Here is a 22,553-nt window from a genome sequence, read left to right as displayed (position 1 = left end):
CGCTCAGAACAGGGCTGTCAGCAGTCCTGTGCAGACTTTGAACCCTGGCTCTTGCAGGGTGGCCCAGAGGCTCCCTGAGAAGGTGGCACAGCAGACAGCGGCTGGTCCTTGTCCAACAGCCAAGGCTCCCAGGGGCAAAGCAGCAGGAAGCAAGATGGAAGCCCCAGACCGTGTGTGCAAAATGAGAAACGCAGGGATTTTAACAGATTTTGGAAGTGAAAGAACACCAGTTTACCCGCAGTGCTCCCACACATTCATTTGTCCGATCATCCCTGCTGAGGACACTGGTTCCAGCTCTACTTTTGTTTTCCTGTCATTTCACTTTCACCTTCCTCGTGCTTTCGATTTTGGAGTAAGCAATTGGTGAGTTGAAAAAAAAAAAAAAAAAAAAAAAAAAAGATATAAACAACAGCTAAAAGTGAGGACTCTCAAAGGACTCTTAACAGGGATCAGAGTGAATGAAGGTGTAACCTGCTCTGTTTCTTAGTCACCCAGCCCGAGAGCACTGCCAGAAGCTGTCCCACAGCCTCCGCACTACCCCAGCACAACCCATCCTTCCCCAAGGCTCCCAACACGAAGAGCAGCAAAAAGAGGGATAACAACAGAGGAGGACTCATTAGAAAAGAAGACGTAATTAAGGCACCAGCTGTGGGGTTGCTGTGTGCAGCCAGACCATGGTGTGACCCCACAGCGCTGGTGGGATGCTGGTGAACACGGAGCATGGGTGCTGGCAGGGGAAGGCGGCAGCAGGATGCCAGGTCTGCTGTGTGACTGAAAAAAAGTATTGAAAAGGTGTATTTTTAGTGTTTTAAGTGAAAAAAGGGGGTTACAAAAAAGTGTAAAAAAAAAAAAAAAGTAAAAAAAAAAAGTATAAAAAAGTGTATGTACAAAAAGAAGTGCTTTTACCAAAAAAAAAAAAAAAAAAGAAAGAAAAAAAGTGGTTTTAGCAAAAAGAAGTTGTTTTACAAAAAAAAAAAAAAAAAAAAAAAAGAAAGAAAAAAGGAAGAAAAAAAGCGTTTTTTTTTTTTTTTAAAGTGTTTTTACCAAAAAAAGTGCTTTTACAAAGTTCGGCAGCGGAAGGCGGGAGGTGACCACCGCTGGCCCCGCTCGTGGCAGGGCTGAGGCGAGGCCGCCCGGTCCCGTCCCGGTCCCGGCCCCGGTCCCGTCCCGCGCCCCGCGGTCCCACCTGTTACGGCGGCCGCTATGACGTCACAGCCCGCACCGCTCCGCGCCGGTGACGCCACGCGGCCCCGGCCCAATCAGCGGCAGAGGCGGGGGGCGGGGGGGGGGCGGCCGGGAGCCGCCGCCGCGGCGGGGCGGGGGGCCCGTCGGTGCCCGGGGCGGCGGGAGGGGGCGGTGTCCGGGGACACGCGTCAGCCGCCGCCGCCGCCGCCACCGCCGCCGACGCGGGGTCCCTCCTCCCCCGCGGCCTCGCGATCCCCGCGGGGATGATCCGCGCCGCCTCGCCCCCACCGTAGCGGCGCGGCCGGGCCGCCTCCGCCATGAAGCGGAAGAGCTGGGCCGAGGCCCGGCGCCGCGCCGCCGCCGCCCCCCCGGCGCCGCCGGCTCTGAAGAGAACTCGGAGCGCGGCGGCCAGGGCGGCGGGGGGCGAGGCGGAGCGGAGAGGGCAGCAGCAGCAGCAGCAGCAGCCGCCGCCGCCGACACCCCCCGCCGGGACCGAGACCTGCGTGAGGATCGCCGGTGAGGGGCGTGCCGGGGGGGTCCGGGCCGAAAGTTGCCCCGGGAACTTTGTTGGCAGCTGCTGGGGAGCCGCGGCGGTGGTGGAGGGCAGCGCGCCGCAAAGCACGGGATTCGGGGGGAAAGAACCCAAAAAAAAAAAAAAAAAAAAAAAAGGAGCGGCGGCGGTGGGTACTCGTGGGGGGAGCGCGGGGCCAGCGCCGCTCGCCCGCGGGGTCCGGCAGGGAAACGAGCGGGGACAAAAGGCGGCGGTGCCCTCCCGTCCCGTCCCGTCCCGTCCCGTCCCCGCCGTGAGCGGCAGCGGAGCGTGTGGGCAGGATGTGCCTGCCCCAAACGCCTCCCTTTGCGCGGCTCCCATGCTCTGGTGGAACGAAATTGCCCCAGCCTAGCAGATACGAAACGGTCTGTGCCTGACCCGCGCCGCGGTCTGTGGTGACACGCGGCTCCCAGCCCCGCGTGCCCTATAGCATCTCGGCTGTAGGCACTCACATCGGAAATTACAGCGCTGCGGCTCCGGGGTTAAGCGCAGAAACCTGCAAATTGGCAGGTGATGCCTGCCCGGCAGCAGGGATTCCGCTCCCTGGAGCACTGTGCAGCCCGGGGCTGTAGCACACAGGTCTCTCCAGCCACCCTCCGGCTGAAGTTGCTTGGGTCTCTTGATACGCTCCTGGCACCCAACAGGCCCATCAAACGACTGTGTTTTTCTCTTCCAAAAAAATGCTCGCTTGTTCGAATAATACAGCCCGGCACCTGGGATTTGACTTGTGTCTTTCAGTGGGATTTCGACCTACGCGGCAGTGCACAGTTTAGGAAACTCAATTAAATGCAGTAGGTTCTAATATTTAATAATATTTCATTTTGCCTTGATCTCACTGCTCGCGTTGGCTGCTGTTTACAAGCTTCTAATAATGGAACAATTACAGCCTAATCTTCATTGCACTGGTATGACATGCTTATTTTTTTTTTTTTTAAATAGAGAAACCCTAGAAGAATGAGCCCTCAGGCTTGCCTTTTCATTCAGCTGCTTTAAAAGTTGCTTCAGGTTTTGAGCTGTCAGTTCTGCCTTCTCGTAATGAAGTTCTGAGAAATGAATTAATAGTTCTGGACTGCAGGAAGATTAAAGCTTAAGGCCCTACTTTTGCAGTTGGACATGCTGGTAAATATTTCAGCACCTGTAAGGGCTAAAATACCTGCATTAGCTTATCTGCTTACAAAAACACTTCCTAACTCATTAAGAAGGTTGCAGGCTGCTCTCATTTTCATCTTTGCTGAAGACAAGAGCACAAAACAACCCAAATAGCCGTAAAGATTTATGGATCTTTCCTTGCCTGATACTACATTTGCTCTGATACATAACGGAGTTTGTAATCCATCATATGCGTGGATTTTTTAATGCAAAATAATAAAATAATTACTGTGTTCCTGTATTTCCTAATGAGTCGTACCTATCAACCATATGTCAGGGTCATCTAAATATTCCTGTTTGCTGCTAAGAGTAGTTCAGAAGAGCTGTACTTCTAAAATACTGTTTATTTTGGTCTGTTAAGCTACATGGTAAATTTTACCATTTTGTCTTTGTCAACTAATGGATGAGGCTGGCTGGTATGAATTCAATTTGCTGGTACTGAATGCACTTCTGTTTATTGGAAGCATATTCCCATATCCTTCTGATCTCTGAAACACATAATTTATATGACCTAAAGAAAACACAACAGTTCTGCTTGAGAAGCTCAAAAGCTAGTATTTTCTTCTCTGGTTTTTATAAGTAGCATCTTAGAGAAGATGTGTAATTAAAAGGCATAAACTTTGGACAGAAGGTGTGTGTTTCTCTCTCACCTCTCTCTGGTAGTTAATTCCAAAATAAAGTAGCTATGAATAAGTTTTAGTGATACTACATCGTGGGACGTTTCCTGATGTTTGTTTGTCCTCTTGGTAACTGGGTATACAGTTGGTTACAGTGAGGAACTAACTCCGGGAAAGAATGCCCTAAGCTGTACCATATATGCCTTTTTTTTTTTTTTTTTTCATTAATTGAGAGTCATCTTACTTACGCTGTCACAAGGAGTTTTGTGAAACAGTGTTTGGTTTAATATGATTTAGGTTTAATATGGTTTAATAGATAGGTGGGTTGAGTTTTTTTTCTTTCTGTTTCTGTCTTTGAAACCATGGAGTCCAAGGGTTTTGCTTTGCCTTTCCTCTGTTGCTGGCTTGACACTATAAATCTTGTGTATTTTGAAGAAAACAATTTTTTTGGCACACTGAAAACAATGTAGGGGGAATTTTCACAATACTTAGTTTTCATTATACAAGTCTCTCACTACAACAGTTGTATTTAATCTTTTATCAATATAACCTCACCTACTGGTGAGCCTGTCTCAAAGTTAAGATTTTAAATGCAGGTCTAAGGCTTTCAGTATCTAATCCAGTACTGAAAGTGCGTGAACATATCTAATGTAGTCTTGTAAATCAGCTGAGCAGCAGAGCACAAGGACTGTATTTAAGGAAATCATAGAAGTAACACAGTGTTGTTGAGCAGTCATGATGTGGCCCTGAAAATATTTTTTCATGGTTTGAGGTTAAATAAAAAGTTCCTTTACAGTGTCTTCATTTTCTTTTTCAGAAGGCAAGGCTATTGTTGTTATTGCCAGCAGCAGCATCACTTAAATTTGAAGTACTCTATAAAGACGAGTGAATGAATCTTTCCAAGGATAGGATGACTAAAAAGAAAAGCTCCTACAATTTTGCTCATCATCTCAATATTGCAACAGAATTTGTCTTTTGTTTTCTCTTGTGTCTTCCTGTTATTCTTAGGTCTTTAAATCCAACATAGCAATATACTAGGCACTAACCCTGGATTTAGAAATGCACTTCTGTTACAATAGCAAGTAACTCTCTAGTTGCATTGCTGGTAATTCAAAACAGGCTAACGTGGTATTTTGCCGTACTGTCAGCCTCCTCTGAATTTCTCATCTATTTAACAATAGCAATGCAGAGCTTCTCTTTTTTTTTTTTTTTTTTAAATAACCTTTGCTGTTTCTGTGACTTGTCCTGTAGTGAGTGCCTGTCTGGTGTTTAGTTGCCTCGTGAAATTACTGAATTTTTTTTCTCTAAAGCCTTTACAGCAGATCCGAAGAAGCATCAGGCTTATTGAGAGTAAAGGCAAGGAGATTACTTTGTCATCTCTGTATTCACGTGAATATGATTATGAAGTGGCAGCTCTCAGTTTTCTGTAGGCATGCTTCCACAGAACACTGTAGATCTGAAAAACAAGCAAAATGCATTTCTTCCTGTGCACACTGAAATCAGATGTGTGATTATTATAGCTTGTGTAGACATGCTTGTGCTAGCTTTAATCTCAGTAGTTTTTGTACTAGCAGTAGCAGAGCTGTGGAAACATAGCCCTCAGTTAGGGGTCTACAGGCTCATTTTGTTGTACAGTGGATGCTTACTCAAATTAATTGCCGACAGTGAAGTCCATGTTTCTGTGTTTTAACTATTTTGTTATTTGAGGCAAACAAAATTAAATGTAATTGAAGTACATCTAATGTACTGCAGTCATATCTCCTAATTGCAGTGCAGATGCAGCCTGGAAGGCAGTAAGCCCTGCTTTCTTATTCTTCTGAAAGACGATTAGAAAGATCTGCTCTAGTTTATGATAATTTTATGATGACCTTTTATCAGAAATTTGCAAGAATCTGGATGTACTCGAATACATTACATGTAAATGAGATACTGAAAAGTTAAAATTAACAAACGAAGCATAAAAATATTAAAATGGAAGCCTTTCTCCTGCAGCCCAAACCTTTGTGGAGTCCTATTGAAATAAGTTTACTGCTGCTCCAGTGTATTTTATGTATAAACCCTGGTCCTGCAATTTTATCCTTAATGAAGAAATTCTTGTCTCTCTGTGTTACTCATGTTCAAAAATTAACACGTTAATCCTTGGTTACTGTAAACAGAACTGGGAATGTGTTTGCCACAAAAAAAAAAAAAAAAGCACAAAAAAACAACACACCAGGTGAAAATAGGCATGGTGAGTAATTTACCATTTGTATTGTATCAGGCTGGTTAGCCAGTAAAAAGGTAAATACACGCATGGGAGAAAGCTGTGCAGCTTATTTCTAAAATCTCCTTGTAGGAAACACTTTTAAAAGATGGAGCCTGCTGTTTACATAATAGGGAGCGATTGTTAGTAGTGCACTGGAAGGGACAGCTTGTCAGGATATTGGAATTTGACACACGCTGCTCTTATTGTGAGGCAGTTCTGTACAGTCATTAAACTTGAGTTTCTTGCTAAATTCTTTCAGGTGTTTTAAGAATGACTACAATTAACACGATCCAAACATACCAGTGCAGAGCTGAATACTAACAGCATTTCAAAAGGCCACATGCATGTTACTCACTGAAGAGATGAATTCTTATTTTTGCTGGACATTTTCTGCTGAAATGTCTGCTGAAAAGGCAAGCTGCTGAAAATTTTCAGTAAAAGTCGGACCACTGAGGAAACAAGTGATTCATGTATTCCAAATCTTGTTTTAGAGAAAAATGCTGGGTTGTTTTAGGCTTTTGACCTATTCAAATGTGTTTCTTTCTTTATATTTTTTGTTCTTTCTTTTGAGGATTTGGGATTACTCTTTCTGTATTGCTTTTATATTTTCAAAAGTGATGTAAAGCTTATGTGAAGAAGTTGGCATGCAAGAGGGTAGCATGCCAGTCCGAGTGCTGCAGCCATTCTGCCCAGACCTCGATGTCAATGCTGTTTGTGTGCACCGAGAGCTCAATCTTAGTCAAAAATTAGAGTGGATCTAAAGGACAGATGCCGTTGAGGGAAAAATCCTGGCAGTGTGTGGCCACTGCTAACCCACAGTAGGCTGGCTGGTTTAGCGATCTAACCCAAAAGAAAACTTGTAAGAAACCTGATGGCAGCTAGCCATTAAATCAGTTTAGAAGTAGTGTGAAATTGTAGCTCAGGGCTGTAGTCTGACATGTGTTTCATCTAGCAGTGCCGGTTTAAACACAATCCCTAGATATCATATCCTCTCAGTTCTCCTTTTTGCTTCCTCATGAGCCCTCAGACCTTCCCCCCATTCACATGTTAGAGCTCATTTTCAGGGCAGAGGGAAGTAAACCAGCAAAGCAGCTTTTTTTTTTTTAATTGTTATATTTCTGTAGGTGAGCTAGCATACCTGCTGCAGTCTCGGATACATGCAAACACATTTTCACAGAATCACAGAATTTTCTAGGTTGGAAGAGACCTCAAGGTCATCGAGTCCAACCTCCAACCTAACGCTAACAGCCCTCCACTAAACCATATCCCTAAGCTCTACATCTAAGCGTCTTTTGAAGACTTCCAGGGATGGTGACTCCACCACTTCCCTGGGCAGCCTGTTCCAATGCCTCACAACCCTTTCTGTAAAGAAGTTCTTCCTAACATCTAGCCTAAAACTCCCCTGGCTCAACTTAAGCCCATTCCCCCTCGTCCTGTCACCAGGCACGTGGGAGAACAGGCCAACCCCCACCTCTCTACAGCCTCCTTTAAGGTATCTGTAAAGAGCGATAAGGTCACCCCTGAGCCTCCTCTTCTCCAGGCTGAACAAGCCCAGCTCCCTCAGCCGCTCCTCGTAGGACTTGTTCTCCAGGCCCCTCACCAGCTTCGTCGCCCTTCTCTGCACCCGCTCAAGCACCTCGATGTCCTTCTTGTAGCGAGGGGCCCAAAACTGAACACAGTACTCGAGGTGCGGCCTCACCAGAGCTGAGTACAGGGGGACGATCACCTCCCTAGCCCTGCTGGTCACGCTGTTCCTAATACAAGCCAGGATGCCGTTGGCCTTCTTGGCCACCTGAGCACACTGCTGGCTCATATTCAGCCGACTGTCCACCATCACTCCCAGGTCCTTCTCTGCCTGGCAGCTTTCCAACCATTCCTCTCCCAGCCTGTAGCTCTGCTTGGGGTTATTGCGCCCCAGGTGCAGGACCCGGCACTTGGCCTTGTTAAACTTCATGCAGTTGACCTCAGCCCATCGGTGCAGCCTATCCAGATCCTCCTGCAGAGCTTTCCTACCCTCAAGCAGATCGACACACGCACCTAACTTGGTGTCATCTGCGAACTTACTGAGGGTGCACTCGATGCCCTCGTCCAGATCATCGATGAAGATATTAAAGAGGACCGGCCCCAGCACCGAGCCCTGGGGGACGCCACTAGTGACTGGCCTCCAACTGGACTTGGCTCCATTCACCACGACTCTTTGGGCCCGGCTATCCAGCCAGTTTCTAACCCAACGAAGCGTATGCCAGTCCAAGCCAAGAGCAGCCAGTTTCTTGAGGAGAATGCTGTGGGAGACGGTGTCAAAAGCCTTGCTGAAGTCAAGGTAGACCACATCCACAGCCTTTCCCTCATCCACCCAGCGCGTCACTCTGTCATAGAAGGAGATCAGGTTCGTCAGGCATGACCTGCCTTTCATAAAGCCATGCTGACTGGGCCTGATCGCCTGCTTCCCCTTCAAGTGCTGCATGATGACTCTCAGGAGGATCTGCTCCATGAGCTTTCCTGGCACTGAGGTCAAACTGACAGGCCTGTAGTTTCCTGGGTCTGCCCTCCGGCCCTTCTTGTAGATGGGCGTCACGTTTGCTAGCCGCCAGTCGATTGGGACCTCCCCCGATAGCCAGGACTGTTGATAAATGATGGACAGCGGCTTGACACAGCACAGGGAGGAATTCAGTGGGGGGGACAGGTGCCAGGGGAGTTGTGGGATCCCTGTGCTCCTTCTGCCCGTAAGGAGTCAACTTGAGCCCTTTTCCAGGACTGCCTGCCTGTGAAGGTGTTGGATCCATGTGGGGTGCTGGCACACTTGCTTCTCCAGACTTACTTTCCTTTGGGGCCAGTTTATTCACTTCTTAACCCACAGCATTACTCTGGAGGTTTTGTCCTTTGGCAAGTTTTTCGGAGGTGCTTTGGTAAATGCTGCAAGTTACAGAAGTTCCTAAGCAGTGCCGCACTTCCCAGCTAGTATTGCAGCTGATGTGCCAGCAAGATGGGACTATCAGAAATTAAATCCCTGGTTTTTTTTGTTTTTTTTTTTCTGTAGCTGACACCAGAGGAAGTAGGTACCTGACTTGCTCAGGAGCGAGTGCATTTCCCAGTGGTTGCGCCTGACCTGTAAATGTGTAAGCCAAACTTCGGGCTGGCGTTGTATGGAAATCTGCCTTTAGCAGAGGTATTCTGTCTGGTGGGGGTGTCTGCACCCCCTCCCCAGATATTGTTGTGAATGTCAAGATACAGGCATGCAGACTCCATTCATGGTGTACTTTACAGCATTTAAAAAGATATTTCCACATTTATCTTTTCAAGATTCAGGTAATGATTTCTAAGTGCTAGTCATGGGGGACTTTTGTTTGAAACGAAGTGATTTTTTTCTCTGCTCTTAGGAAGAGGTTGTTCTTTTAGAAAAGTTACACTTTGGTATTTAAATACAGGTGATATTTGGATATTAAAGTAAATACATCCACTCTGGACAACTAGTTTGCAAAAAGAAAAAAAAATAATCGTTCCTTTTAAGCTGGACTTTTACTCTGTGTATTTTACAATAATGACGCTTTTTCAGCAGGAAGGAAAAAAAAAATAAAAAAAAGAATTGCTATGCTGCTGCAAGGCATCAAATTTTATTGACCAATTACCAGAAGCACAGCAATTTACAGCGGCAGCACAGTCAGTGTTTAAAGTTCAATGGGCCTACAGCTCCCCAGGCCATAAAAAAATAAAAAAAAATAAAATAAAATAAAGAAATTGTATCTATGTGAATATCAATGGTGCTTGTTATCCCCCCACCCCCTGCTGAGGGGAACATGGGTCAGGGCAGGCACCCCTGTGGAGGCCGCCGGGCTGTGATGGTGGCACCAGGCCAGGACAGAGGTGTGGGGGCGTTTCGTGGCTGGGCTTCACGTAGGTGCTGTGTCCAGATGGGGGCTGTGGTGCTCAGGAGAGCAGCCGTGTGGCCTGCCCCTACACCAGGAGGAGCAGGGCAGGGTCCCTCGGGTGTGGGCCGAGGGAGCACTGCCAAGCACAGGCCCTCAGCTGCGGTGTGCCTTGTTAGCTGGCACCTGAGGAGCACTCTCGAGCCTTTTAAAGTTGTTCTGCTGACAGGTAATACTTCAGACATGCTGTGGAGAAGTGGGTTGTTTATAAAAGCCCTACATTTTCTTGTGTTTCAGATCGCCTTTATTTTGCAATTCTCTGCCAAAAACCAAAGAGTGGAGCTGCAAATACCCATTATTTCTGCATAGACGATGAACTTGTGTATGAGAAGTAAGTACAGACTTATTTTTTTGTTTTTTTACAGATCATTGGAATAAATTAGAACAGCAGTAATGAGAAACCAGCCTAATTGACGTTCTGTTTTTAAATGTAGCTGAGGGAAACATACTATTTCCATTATAGAGCTAATTATATGCGTCTGTCCTCTCAGACTTATCTGCCATAATGATTTATATGTCTTAGAATGGTTTCTTGGCTTCCCATCAGGATTTCTTAAAAATCCTTTCAGAGCAGAAGCTTTCATTATACCCATTCTTGTTAGAAGACAAGTTGTTGCAACATGTTCCAATATATTCAGAAATGCACTTGGACTATTGAGCTGAAAGGGATGTCTTTAGTTGCTGAAGTATGAAGTGGGGTGTTTAAACTTCCTAGAATAAGAGAAAAAGCTGGCAAAATTAATTCAAGCCGTTATGAGCCAAGAATGGATATATTATTTCCCCTGCAGTGAACAGGATATGCCTTTGTGTGTGATTTGGAATGCTACTAATTTTTGAAATATTTTTGACCAAGGACATGCTTACTGTTTTTGCAATTACTAATGAATATTTATTCCCAGTGCTCACTTTTCTCTAGCAGTAACACACGCTGTATCTTTATTTAATTGACGTATTTTACTGTAGAGTGTACAAAGAACAGTATGTATATATAGTCAAACATGTTTTCAAAATATTTGTGAGTTACTATTAGTTGCCTTATTTTAAAGATGACCATTTGGGTTGCTCTTAAAACAGTTTCTAAATAGTTATCATAGAGTGGTATAATATTGAGAATTATTCAGATCTTGAGTATTCCAGTTTCCTTGTGTGGTGGTGTGTGGAAAATAGGAAAAGGTTTTTGTTCCAGTTAAAAGATTACTGGAGACTTGCTAATGTGACGCCCATCTATAAGGAGGGTCATAAGGAGGACCCAGGGGACTACAGGCCTGTCAGCCTGACCTCAGTGCCAGGAAAGGTGATGGAACAGATCATCTTGAGTGTAATCAGACAGCATGTGCAGGACAACCAGGGGATCATTAACCCAGCATGGGTTCATGAAAGTCAGGTCCTGCCTGACCAATCTCATCTCCTTCTATGAATGGGTGACCCACCTTGGGGACAGGGGACAGGCTGTTGACGTAGTCTGCCTAGACTTCAGCAAAGCCTTTGACGTGGTCTCCCACAGTATTCTCCTGGAGAAGCTGACAGCCCGTGGGCTGGACAGGTACACTCTCTGCTGGGTTAAAAGCTGGCTAGATGGCTGGGCCCAGAGAGTGGTGGTGAATGTTGTTAAATCCATCTGCAGACTGGTCACAAGTGGTATTCCTCAGGGTTCCATTCGTGGTGATTTGGATGAGGGATTTGAGTGCAGCCTCAGTAAGTTTAGAGACGACGCCAGTTTAGGGAGAAGTGTCGATCTGCCGGAGGGTGGGAAGGCCCTGCAGAGGGACCTGAACAGGATGGGTTGATGGGCAGGCCAGTGGGATGAGGTTCAACATGGATAAGTGCTGGGTCCTGTATTTGGCCACAACCCCATGCAGCGCTACAGGCTTGGGGCAGAGTGTCTGGAAAGCTGTGCAGAGGAAAAGCATCTGGGGGTGTGGGTTGATGCTCACCTGAACATGAGCTGGCAGTGTGCCCAGGTGGCCAAGAAGGTTAATGGCATCCTGGCTTGTATCAGGAAGGACCAGGGAGGTGATCATTCCCCTGTACTCAGCTCTGGTGAGGCCGCACCTCGAGTACTGTGTTCAGCTTTGGGCCCCTCACTACAAGAAGGACATCGAGGCCCTGGAGCATGTCCAGAGCAGGGCTATGAAGCTGGTGAGGGGCCTGGAACACAAGTCCTATGAGGAGCGGCTGAGGGAACTGGGGTTGTTTAGTCTGGAGAAGAGGAGGCTCAGGGGAGACCTTATTGCTCTCTACAGCTACCTGAAATGAAGCGTGATGCACTTGTATATTACTACTCCTCACTTTGTTCATCTGGCTTAAACTGTATAAATGATTTTGTTTTTTTTTAATGTACAATTTTTCTTTCTTTCTCCAAATAGCTTTTATGCAGATTTTGGACCACTCAATCTGGCAATGGTCTACAGATACTGCTGCAAACTAAATAAGAAATTAAAGGTAACACTTGTTTTTGTATTTAATATTCTTCTCTTTTTAAAGAACAAAAACAAATGGCCCAGATTTTTTTTTTTCCTGAGATATTTTCCTGGACTTATAAGCAAGCTAAGTTTTGAAAATGCATGCTAAATTTCATCCAGGTATATTTGGGGAGCAGGAGGATTAGGAGTGAAAAACTGCTTGCCTTTAAGATCCAGAAGTTGCAAGTGACAGTAACTAATATTAAGCTCCTAAAAGATCAGTTGCTAAATGGATACAGACTTCTCTGAATGAAAAGCTCCCCTCCTGGAATTCAGTCTTCTCAGCTATCTGACAATATTGACAGCCTGAACACAACACATTTTGATTTGAGGTGGCAGGTTTTTTTGACTCTAGTTTCTCTTCTGGTACTGACATCTCTTTTTGTAAGAAGAAACATTTGATCTTTAATAGCATTTATCACATGGTCCTAAAGGAGACTGTCATGTTCCCACTATAGGTTATCTTCTCTTAGGGATGCTCAGTAATCTTCAGAATTGACTCTCCATTGAGCATAATGTCTTTAAAACAGAGTTCCTATATTAATTAAAATTAATGACTTCAAGTTAGTTGACCTCTAACAGAAATTGGGCTATAAAACCTGTTAGGCAGATAAAAAGCTTATTAGCATTAATGTGAATCACGGTTTGCCTCTTCAAAACTGCTTAGATCTTGAAAGAGACACTGAACTGTGAAAATTGGTAGCGTGCAGAACCTTATAGTTTAACAGAGCTGTTTTTTTGTTTGTTTTGTGTTTTTTTTTTTTTTTTTTTTTTTGGCAGGGGGCATCCCTTGGTGTCTGTCACTGCTATTGGTTTGCATAATTCAGTCTCACTTGGTCCCAGTGGCACTAAGAACAGGTTTACCTGAGACAAGATTCTTTGATTTCTGTTTGCAGGGTGCTCTGAAGCAATAAAAGTCTATATATTGTAATTACTTTGAATATGATGGGTTTGTTATTGGACAGATTATTAAGATTGCTGAGGACATACTACTATTAGTTATCTGGAATTTATTTATTTTAAGTGTGCTGAATAGTATTTGAGCAAGTAATACTGCTATTTAAATAGCAGTACTTTATGACACTTTAGCCATTAATCAAGTTTCAAGCACACCAAAATTTGTTTCAAGGGCAAGTTTAGGGACAGGTTTTGCTATTACAGATGTCCTTTCTATTGGTAATGCTATTCCACTTCCTCTCTAAGGTAATTGAAGAAACTACGTGCTAAAGACTGAGATAAAAATTTTAAAAGTTATTTCTGATTAATTTTAAAAAAGCTTTCAAAATGTTTTTATTTAAGCCTTTTCTAGTGTATCTCATATAGTATTACTTTAGAAACAACTATTAGAAGAAAACTGATTTATGTTATGATTTATGAGTCTAAATTTCTTTAAAAAAGTATAAATTACGTTTTTAAAGCTGTTGAGACCTTAATTTGTGATGTTTTTTGAGAATGTCATGTATTTACTGCCATGTAATGTATTTATTTCTCATAACTGCATGTCAGTTGCATAGGGCTTGAAGTCACAGATATTAAATGCATTCAAGAAGAAAAAGAAAAAATAGTGTAATTTGTGTCAAAAATTTGTTTAGGCAGTTTACCGGGGAAAAGTACTGAAATAATCTAGGTGGGGATACAGTAGACTCTGAAGCTTCCACTGAAGCTTTGAAGGGATTTGTCTACTTGGTCCTCTGAATACAGATGGCTGAAAGGGTGAACATTCCTCTAATTTTAGAAAAGGAGTCATTAAAAGTTTATGCTGCAAAATTATAATCTTGTTCATTTCTTGATACAGTCATTTTCATTGATAAGGAAGAAAATAGTTCATTATACTGGCTTTGATCAGAAAAAACAAGCAAATGCTGCATTCCTCATAGGTTCCTACGCAGTAAGTATTTAAATTTTTTCCATTATATCAGCTGGTTAAATGTGTTCATTCTTTTATACTCACTTTTTAAAACAGCAAGATAGAAGCATTTCTTTTTTCTTGAGTAATCTTTCTACCAATGTATTTTGCAATAACGTACTGCATACTAAGAGAATTTTTAAAGTCTAGTAGGTATGTGTTTTGGGTTTGTTTTGTTTTGCTTTTTTCCTCTCCAGTGCAATTTGTGCTCCTAGGAACTAAGAGCACCACTGGAAAAAAATCTGAATTTTATTTATTTATTTTTTTTAATTTCATAAAATTTACGAATATTTTCATTTAGAAAAAAATGACTGCTTTTTGATGTTTTTTCTTTCTCCCACTCACCCACATACGTTCTTGCTTTTTAAAATAGACAAATATTATCTTGCACAAAGTACGGTTTATCATTTCCCATTGCATTCACATTTAAAAATACTTTTTCTTCCCCACTTTCTTCTTTTCCAATCTAAGTTGATCTCTTCAGTTAACCTATGAGAAGGTGTGAGATGACATGGTAGGTTTAGAGCCACTCTAAAGCCTGGGAATGTATGAGGTGGCTGAGAATGTACTGAGTCAGGTCCCTGACCACAAAGGGAGAAAACTAGTCTTTACATCACAGCTACATCTGATAGAATTGGTGTTTTGATACACAGAAGTATAGTCAGGGAGTAAAATGCTGACAGCTTAAGAATGAAAGGTGTGATGTATTATATTGATGTTGTGCTTTGACTTGTAATATACCTTGAATGTAACCATGTCTCTTGTTCACTTACTAATGAAATAAAGGGAAAACCTACATGTTTTTTCATGTTGGAGACTTGAGGGGTCTGAGTGCATGTAGCCCTAGGTCATTCTGGTTTACCAGCTGCAGGGTGATACAGTACTTGCTATGATGCGGCAGTGTCCTTGCTGCCTCTCTACATTATGCATGAGATCCATTTCCTGCTCCCCAGGGTTTCTCTGTTACCTGTTTTCTTCAGTAATTGTTATAAATAAAGATCTAGACTTCAAAATCTGACAATCTCGTATTTGAAACACAGAAGTTTTACGTATGTATTCTTAAACCACATGGAAAGTGGCAACATGAGTTACTAAACTTGTTTGCAGTTAAGGCAATATGTTAACTAGATAGCTGCAGCGTTTAGGAAGACTACTTCTTTCCAGCAACTTCATCGTAACATAGGACTAGGAAGCAAGAGTAGACTGGTTACCAGCCATTAATTGGAAGAAGTATTCATTTTTCCCTAAAATATCATTCTGAATATGTGTAGTAGTACAGTGCAGCACAACATCTGACATTTAGAGCAGAATCCACAATACAGAAAATTAACTAACAGCAAAACAATCTAATGAGAAAATGGCTATTTATATGGTTGGCTATTTAAAAGTATACAAAAAAAAATTAACACAGATCTTATCTGTGATCATCCGTTAGCCCAGCCGTGTTGCAATATTAATATGCAGTTGGAAGGATACTTCAACAGGCTTGGATACGTAAGGTCTCTCTATGGATTACGACTGTGCAAAGTAGAGTAATGAGGAGTGGAGGCTATTGGCCACAGTACTATTGTGTTTTGCTTCAGAGAACCACAGTGAAGGATATGGAAGTTGCAGAGCACAGATTCAGCTCAGGTATGAAGAGAGATCATGACCAACTAGCCAGTGCATGTGGGAGGGCTAGTTTCAGACAGCTGAAGTATGGCAGAAAGAGGTTAGGCAAAATAACAGATAATTTTCAGAATTCAGATACCTGCACTTAGTTTTTTTGCATCATACGTTTTGATTCTTTCTGCAGTTTTCCTTAAAGAACCAGCAGCAAAGCGAAGCCCTATGGGAGTATTCATCCCCTCCTTGAGTGGGGAGGAGTCTCTCTTGAATAATCACAAGTTGTAGTGTTGAGATCACTTAAGCTAGAACCCAATTTTCTCTCAAACGCAATAGACTTTGGCTTTGGTACTGGTTTTTCTGTAAAGTAGCATATAGTTTCTTCACAGATTGATGTAGGAGGTATTCCAGTGAAAGAAGATCACAAAAGAAGGACTGTGCCCCTGAGGCTTACTTTTTTTCCATGGTGTCCTTTGATCTTTCATGAAGAAGCAGGCTTAATTACAGCAGACAGTGCTGAAGTATTCAGGCATATACCTCCCACATTCCAGTTTTCTGCAGGGAGAACTGGGTTGTTCACTTTGAGGCAAGCAGTGGCTTAGGGTCTGCTCAGAATGTCTGAACAATATGTGTCTGTAGTCATACTTCCTGACTGGAAAGAAATATATTGAGACCTTTTTTATTTTAAACATATGTAGGCTTAAGCATCCAGCTACTTTCACAGTTCAGAGTGCTTTGCTTTTTTGATGAAGAAGGATCTATCTGGCCATTAGTCAAAACTGCGAGACGCTTTCCTGTAATTTTAATTGTTTAGACCCTGTCCTGTTGTTAATGCTGTTCATTGCTTGAACTGAATTTTGTCTTTTAATTTCTGATCCTGTGCCGTGTCAGTGGTAGATTGTCCTTCTATTTTGTTTTCTGTGGGTTTAATATTTTTTCTTGTTCAGTATCTTTTCCTTTTTTAGCTTCATGGTGGGTTCCCACATCAACTACTTACTTTAGGTTGAGGTACTGTGTGGCAGTGCATCACGAAGGAGTTCAGGTGGGAAGAGCAAGGAAGTAAATAGAAGTAGCCTCCGTAGACTTAGTCATGAAAGTAGCGCTGTGTGTGTTTTAAAGCTTTTGATGTAAGTATAGTTTTGGATGCAAAGTGCTCTGTAGATGCAGATGTTTTAAGCTATTTGTTAGGAATAGTAGGCTGATGGCTTTCAGGAATAGCACAGATACAGTAAGTTTGTGTGCTTTGTGTTTTTGTACTTTTTTTTTTTTTCTAAGCACAATCACACTTGACCACATGACTACATTAAACTATAATTAAATGTATGTAACTAGTTCTCCTCTGGCACTTGCATATCTTCATACACTCTCAATATTTTTATGCTAGCAACTTGGAAATCTGTCTTTTAAAGGCTCAATGACCTTAAATTTATATTCTTAAACAGAATGTTATTTAACTTCTGCATAAAGGAATTGGGATATATTGGCATGATTTATGATTTGACATCTTTTGTTAAAATATATATAAGCCTGTGTGTATTAATTGTGTGGGGAAATGCTCATTTTGACAATTAAGGCAATTACGAAAGTCTTCGTTAACTGTGGTGAAGTGTAAGGGCAGCTGTTAGAGTTCTGGTTTACCAGAAAAGTCTGTTCCCAGTCTTTCTTTCACAGTTGATGTGTTATAATGTTCCCACTCCCCCATCTTCATCTAACTTGTCTTTCTTTCCTCTTTAGTGGAGATAGTTTCTGAAGGGGTCATCCAGGCTACACACTTCTTTCTTCCCCCTCCCGCATCAGCTGCTTCCTTCCAGGTGTACTTTGATGTGACAGCACAGCCTAACTCAAGCTACAGGGCTCTTCAGTGTAACATGGCCTTAAAGATGAAGAACAAAGTTTCCAATACACTGTTATATATGTAGTTTTATAGTACAATATGATTTTTTAGAGTAAATCTTAACAATTTAGTTCTTAATCCCTATATTGTTCATCTTCCATCTATTTTAATTCTGTATTTTGTTTCATTTTTACAGATAATATAATGCATACTGGGAATAATTTTATTCTGTGTAGATTAGCATAAATTGGTCATGTTCAGCCACACAAAGCATAGCCAGATGTGGTGTGTTGGGGTTCAATGTTTAAACTTTTTACTTGGGGTGGAAGGGGTGAGGGGAAAGAAGGGACGGGGAAAAAAAACACCTTTGTTCTTCACCTTCTAAAGAAAACCTGATTTTCCTTGTAAGCTGTCTGCACTGTTCAGGCCTTACCACTCTACCAAAGCAGCAGTGATCTTCTGAGTTGATCTCTACAGTGGCTTCTCTTGATTTTCGCCAGGACTTGGCTGTGGGTGAGGAAAGTCTGCTTCTTCCACCATTGCTCCTTCTGTATTAAGAAAGAAAATGTACCCTCTGTGCCCTGTCCACCTAATTCCCAAGCTCCCCCCTCTCCCCTTGGCTGCATTAACTTAGTAACAGTGTTTCTTTTCTCAGGCCTGGCACTAATTATGTACTTGGAGGGCGACCCTCCGAGGGTACCGCCCCATGAACTGCTGTAATTCAGGTCACCTTCTCCAGGACTCATCTCTGTACTTTGTCTATTTTCTCATCTTCTTTCTTCAGGGTAAGCAGCGTTTCCTTCATCCGTTCTGATCCATAGTACTGTTTTTGCCTTTCCAATTTGCTAGCGTCCTTCCTAGTTGTGGGCCTAATGTGGGGTAGGAGTTGGAAGTTGTAGAAGCAATTAGCACCAGCCTGTGTAATGTTGAACTGTTCTGCTTTTATAGTGGCACTTGCATAATTATCTCTGGCTATGCGGTAGGAAAGGCGGTAAATCTGTTTACTAAGTGGTACAAGCTGAGTAGTAGTAAATGGGTAACTGATACAGAGCTCAAATTCGTGGTGGGTAAACTGTGTTTACCCTCAGCTACATTTTGGTGCAGAGTGTTTATGGTTGACCAGTGAATACCAAAGAGGAGATGGACAAAGAAGTACTGGCACTTCATTTAAGCAAATGTTGCCTCAAGCCTTTTGTCTTTCTCTGTGTTCAAGTCCTCTAAAAAACTACCTCGTCTGAATTGTACTTTGGAAATCATGATTGGCTTTCATGATGGCAATTTTTCCTGCTTTTTCTACTGGTTGTTCCTCACCGTGTTCTTACCAGACTGCTTGTCTCCATGGGGTTGCTCTCTGGGGGTCCCTCATTGTAGTACTAGCTTGCTTTCTTAGTTGTCATGAAGTACTGATGTTCCCAGCTAGCAGGGTTTTCCATGCCTCCTCTCCACTGTTTAAAAAGTAATTGGAGGTTTCTTGCTTTCATTTGTGACGAACAAGGAAAGTTGCCAGAAACAGGCAGTTATTCCCTCTCTGCCACATCTATTGACTTAACAACTGTTTCTGCTAATAAAGGGACTGTTGGCTACACGTGCATTTCTTCAGTATGCCACAAATCCATGCAGGAAGCTTCTATTCTAATAAATTTGTTTTAATTTTTCTGTATGTAATGTTTTCCTCTAAGGCATATTGCTAGGAAGTTTAATGTATTAACTGATAGGATATTCATTGAGGTTTTAATAACATAAAACATTTAATACTTTTAAATTATAGTAAAATGATGCATGTGTGTGAGCTTTTGTTTTGTGTTTAGTCACATCGTAGTTACTGTATTTATTCAGAACAGGTGGTTTGTGTTTTTTTGCAGGTTGTGGTGGTTCAGATTACTTTGGGTGAGATTTTTGTAATACAGTTGTATTACATGAAATATGCTTGCAAGCAGTTTAAATTGGATCATCTCATTGTTTTCTTGCTTTTATGTCAGTACGGTAAAGTGTGTGATTTAGGTAACAACTTTAAGAAGATTTTGCACTTAAGGGTGGGCAGGAAAATAAAGTTGATTACACCAAGCACTTCATCAACGTGAATTTGAAGTGTTATTTACAGACTCGAGTCAATACAGTTTCTTAACAGTATAGCATGTTGAAATAGCCTATTTCATTTTCCTGAAAAAGTAACAAATTATATCAAAGATTGTTATTATCAAACATATTTTGTCTCGGGTTCAGTGTTACGATTTTGCTTGGTAATTCCATGGTTCTAAGATAATATATATATTTTTTTTTTAATGAAAGCCTTGTTTCCTTTTTCTACCAGGAATAATTCTCATCCTATTGTGAATACTGTTTTCAAGATCATAATCTGGGAGGCCTCTGTTTGAAGTAGGACTAGTTCAAAAGCAGTAGTGTGAATCAGGCAGTAACACAGCTTGCTCTACGAGAACTCTCATTCTCTGGGTGATTTTAAGTGCTCATAAATGAGGAGTTAGTAGCCAAGAGCTGCAAGCCCTTCCATTTCACTGAGCGAACATTACAGTGGCTGTTGGACGACATGGCAGTGTTGGCAGGAGCAGTGCTCGAGTGTACCTTTCCCAGTGCTCAGCGCTTGGATGGCTCTTGACCGTTCACAGAGCTCCATGCAGTCCTGTAATCAGAAACAGATGTCCTAAATGAAAAGGATGATTAGAGCAATGTTAGTGGTTCAACTGCTAATGGCAAATTTCTGGCTGTATTTTGATGTTCAGTAGGATATATTTTTTTTTCCTTTGTTTGCATAAGGAAAACAAATTTTTAAAGAGGTGGTACGCAAGTGTTTATACAGGGTGATAAGCAGTGTGTTATTTTGAAAGATGTCAGTTCCTTATTATAACAATTTCCTTATTTTTCCTTAACAATTTTACTGGAAAATACTTAAGAAAAAGATTTTTAAAGGCCTTTAAGGGTTTTTCTGTGTGTATTTTTTTTGTGTGTGGGTATGTAGGGATCTATGTACATGGATCTGCACTTGTATATGATTGTAGGAAAGTTCTAAAACCAATGCAACTGTACTGTAGCACAACTTCATTCATGTCTCCAGAAAACAGAATTTTAATTAATATATTTTTTTTATTAAATATAAAAAAAAATACTTGTTTAGTGTTTTTCTGGCCTTGAGGAAGGGAGCCCTTTGGGAAGTAAATGTAGTGTTTGAATAGATGTTTCTCCATTTCTATGTACAAGAAAGACAAAAAAAAAAAAACCAAAAAACAGAAAATACCTGTTTATGCAAAATATCTGTTGATATGTTTACTTTAAATTTACAGTGACAGATCCTTTTAATAGTAACTCTTGTTGATTGTTTTACTGGCATTAGCTTCAGAAAGCAGCGTTATTTGTGAGTTTCTGTAATCTTAGAAAGCACTGCAGAAATGTAAGTAGCCAAGCCTAGATTCAGCATCTAGTCAAACTGGTTTCAAATGATGTATATTTCTAGAGGCATGTCTCTTCTCATTTTCTGTCTTCGCCCTTGTACACACTTTATGAATATACAGATATATCTGGAAATGTCTTTGTTTTGCTATTCATCAGCTCAACATTTCCATACTCATCTTTTCTTAGCCTGCAGTTCTGCTGACTGCCTTAAAAAACTCTTTTTACTTCCAATAATTCTGTCTGCCAGAGGTCTCTCTAATCATTTCTACTGTCTGTCATTCTCTGCCTTTCTGTAATCCTCAGCTTTATTCACCCACAGCATTCCTATGAAATCATTCGTCTTTAAGGATTTAGTGACCTCCTCCTGGTCAGAAAGAGTAGCTGCCACTCTGACCTTATGCTATGAGGTGTTTCTCAGTGTGTCTGTATTACCTCTTCAGTCTGTATCAGGAGTGCGCGTTTGAAGTGAATCTCTCCTTAAATCCTTGCTCACTTCATTTTGGCTCACTACATGGAGCGGTCTAGAAGCAGTCCCAGCAGGTAATGGGTGTCCAGTCCACAGGACCACACTAGGACTAAGCTGCAGTTAAAAAAAACATTGGAAGTGTACAGTACAGAGCTCAAGTCTTCATAGCCAGCTTATGGTCTACAGATGCATTTCTGCTGCTGTGCACTAATCCAAAGGCAGGTGTGGCCTCTGCTGCCTTGACATCTGTTGCTCCTTGTCCCACTTTTTTAGTCTCACTTACTGCCACTTTCTACATTTGGAGTCTGGTTCACCACTAGCTTGAGCCCAGGCTCACTCAGGTTTGTCTTTCATCCAGCCTTGCACACATCCAAGATTTTTTGCTGTGTTCTCTTGTGGTCCTAAACTGTGCTAGCACTGATTCTGTCTCCACTTTGACTGTCACAACTTCTGCTGTGTTACTGCTGGGATACTTTCCTTGTGAACAATGTATCAGTTCATGGTCTTTCCCATTCTGTCTAGAGGTTGAATGCCATTCTTCCCTTTGAAGCACCTGCCCAGATACCATCCTATTAACCCAATGTTTTTGTAAGACTCTTTTCACGGAGAACTCCAATCTGTCCATTTCATCACCTGCTGTCTCTGTTCACACATCACATCTTAAGTGTATAGTAGTGTCACAGCTGAAGTGTACAAGGATCTCTCTTTGTTTCAGAAAATTAGTAATCCAACTATATCGAAGAGCTTCCTAATTCAGTGAATATACTGTATATTGTTTCACACGTACTGGAAGTGTGGTGCATTTTTGCTTAGTACTTGTTCCTCTAAGTTTGTCTGCACTGAAAAAATGCCATCTTCTCACAGTGTGTTTTTTGTATGTACTAAATTATAGCAGACTTTCCAGTTCAGAGTCGTTTTGTTGTTGTTGTTGTTGTTTTGTCACGTTGGCTTTTCTAAGTGTCCTTGTCTGTGGTGAGTGTGCAACTATATCAAGGAAAGTCCATACACTTGTGCATGCGTACATCTTCATGGTGTTTCTAGCAACTTCACTAGTAACGCCATTTCAGAAGTTTGATCTTTGCTTGAGAACAAGCGAGTTTCAATACTATGTGGTGTTATTTAGACGTATTGTAACATAACGTTGTTAGGGCAAAAACCTCCTTCTGTTGCCATTAGATTTGCAAACAGATGCTCCTGTGTTGAAGC

At 42.1% G+C, this 22,553-nt stretch overlaps 1 protein-coding gene across 7 annotated transcripts in view; it reads left to right on the top strand.

The window, feature by feature from the left end:
• Positions 1–1,368: 1,368 nt before the first annotated feature.
• Positions 1,369–22,553, top strand: part of CDC14B (cell division cycle 14B) — a 51,824-nt gene continuing 30,639 nt past the window's right edge. For all 7 annotated transcript variants that reach the window (XM_084503387.1, XM_084503393.1, XM_084503392.1 and 4 more), the window contains exons 1-4: positions 1,369–1,701; positions 9,907–10,000; positions 12,036–12,111; positions 13,927–14,019. In XM_084503387.1, coding sequence (XP_084359513.1) covers positions 1,503–1,701; positions 9,907–10,000; positions 12,036–12,111; positions 13,927–14,019 — 462 coding nt within the window. In that variant the 5' untranslated portion in view covers positions 1,369–1,502. The remainder of the gene's footprint in view (positions 1,702–9,906; positions 10,001–12,035; positions 12,112–13,926; positions 14,020–22,553) is intronic.

This window comes from Aythya ferina (assembly GCF_964211825.1).
Source record: "Aythya ferina genome assembly, chromosome: Z".
In the NCBI taxonomy this organism is placed as follows: Eukaryota; Metazoa; Chordata; class Aves; order Anseriformes; family Anatidae; genus Aythya; species Aythya ferina.
Note: the sequence above shows the minus strand (reverse complement) of the source record. Positions and strands in the feature narration are given on the sequence as shown.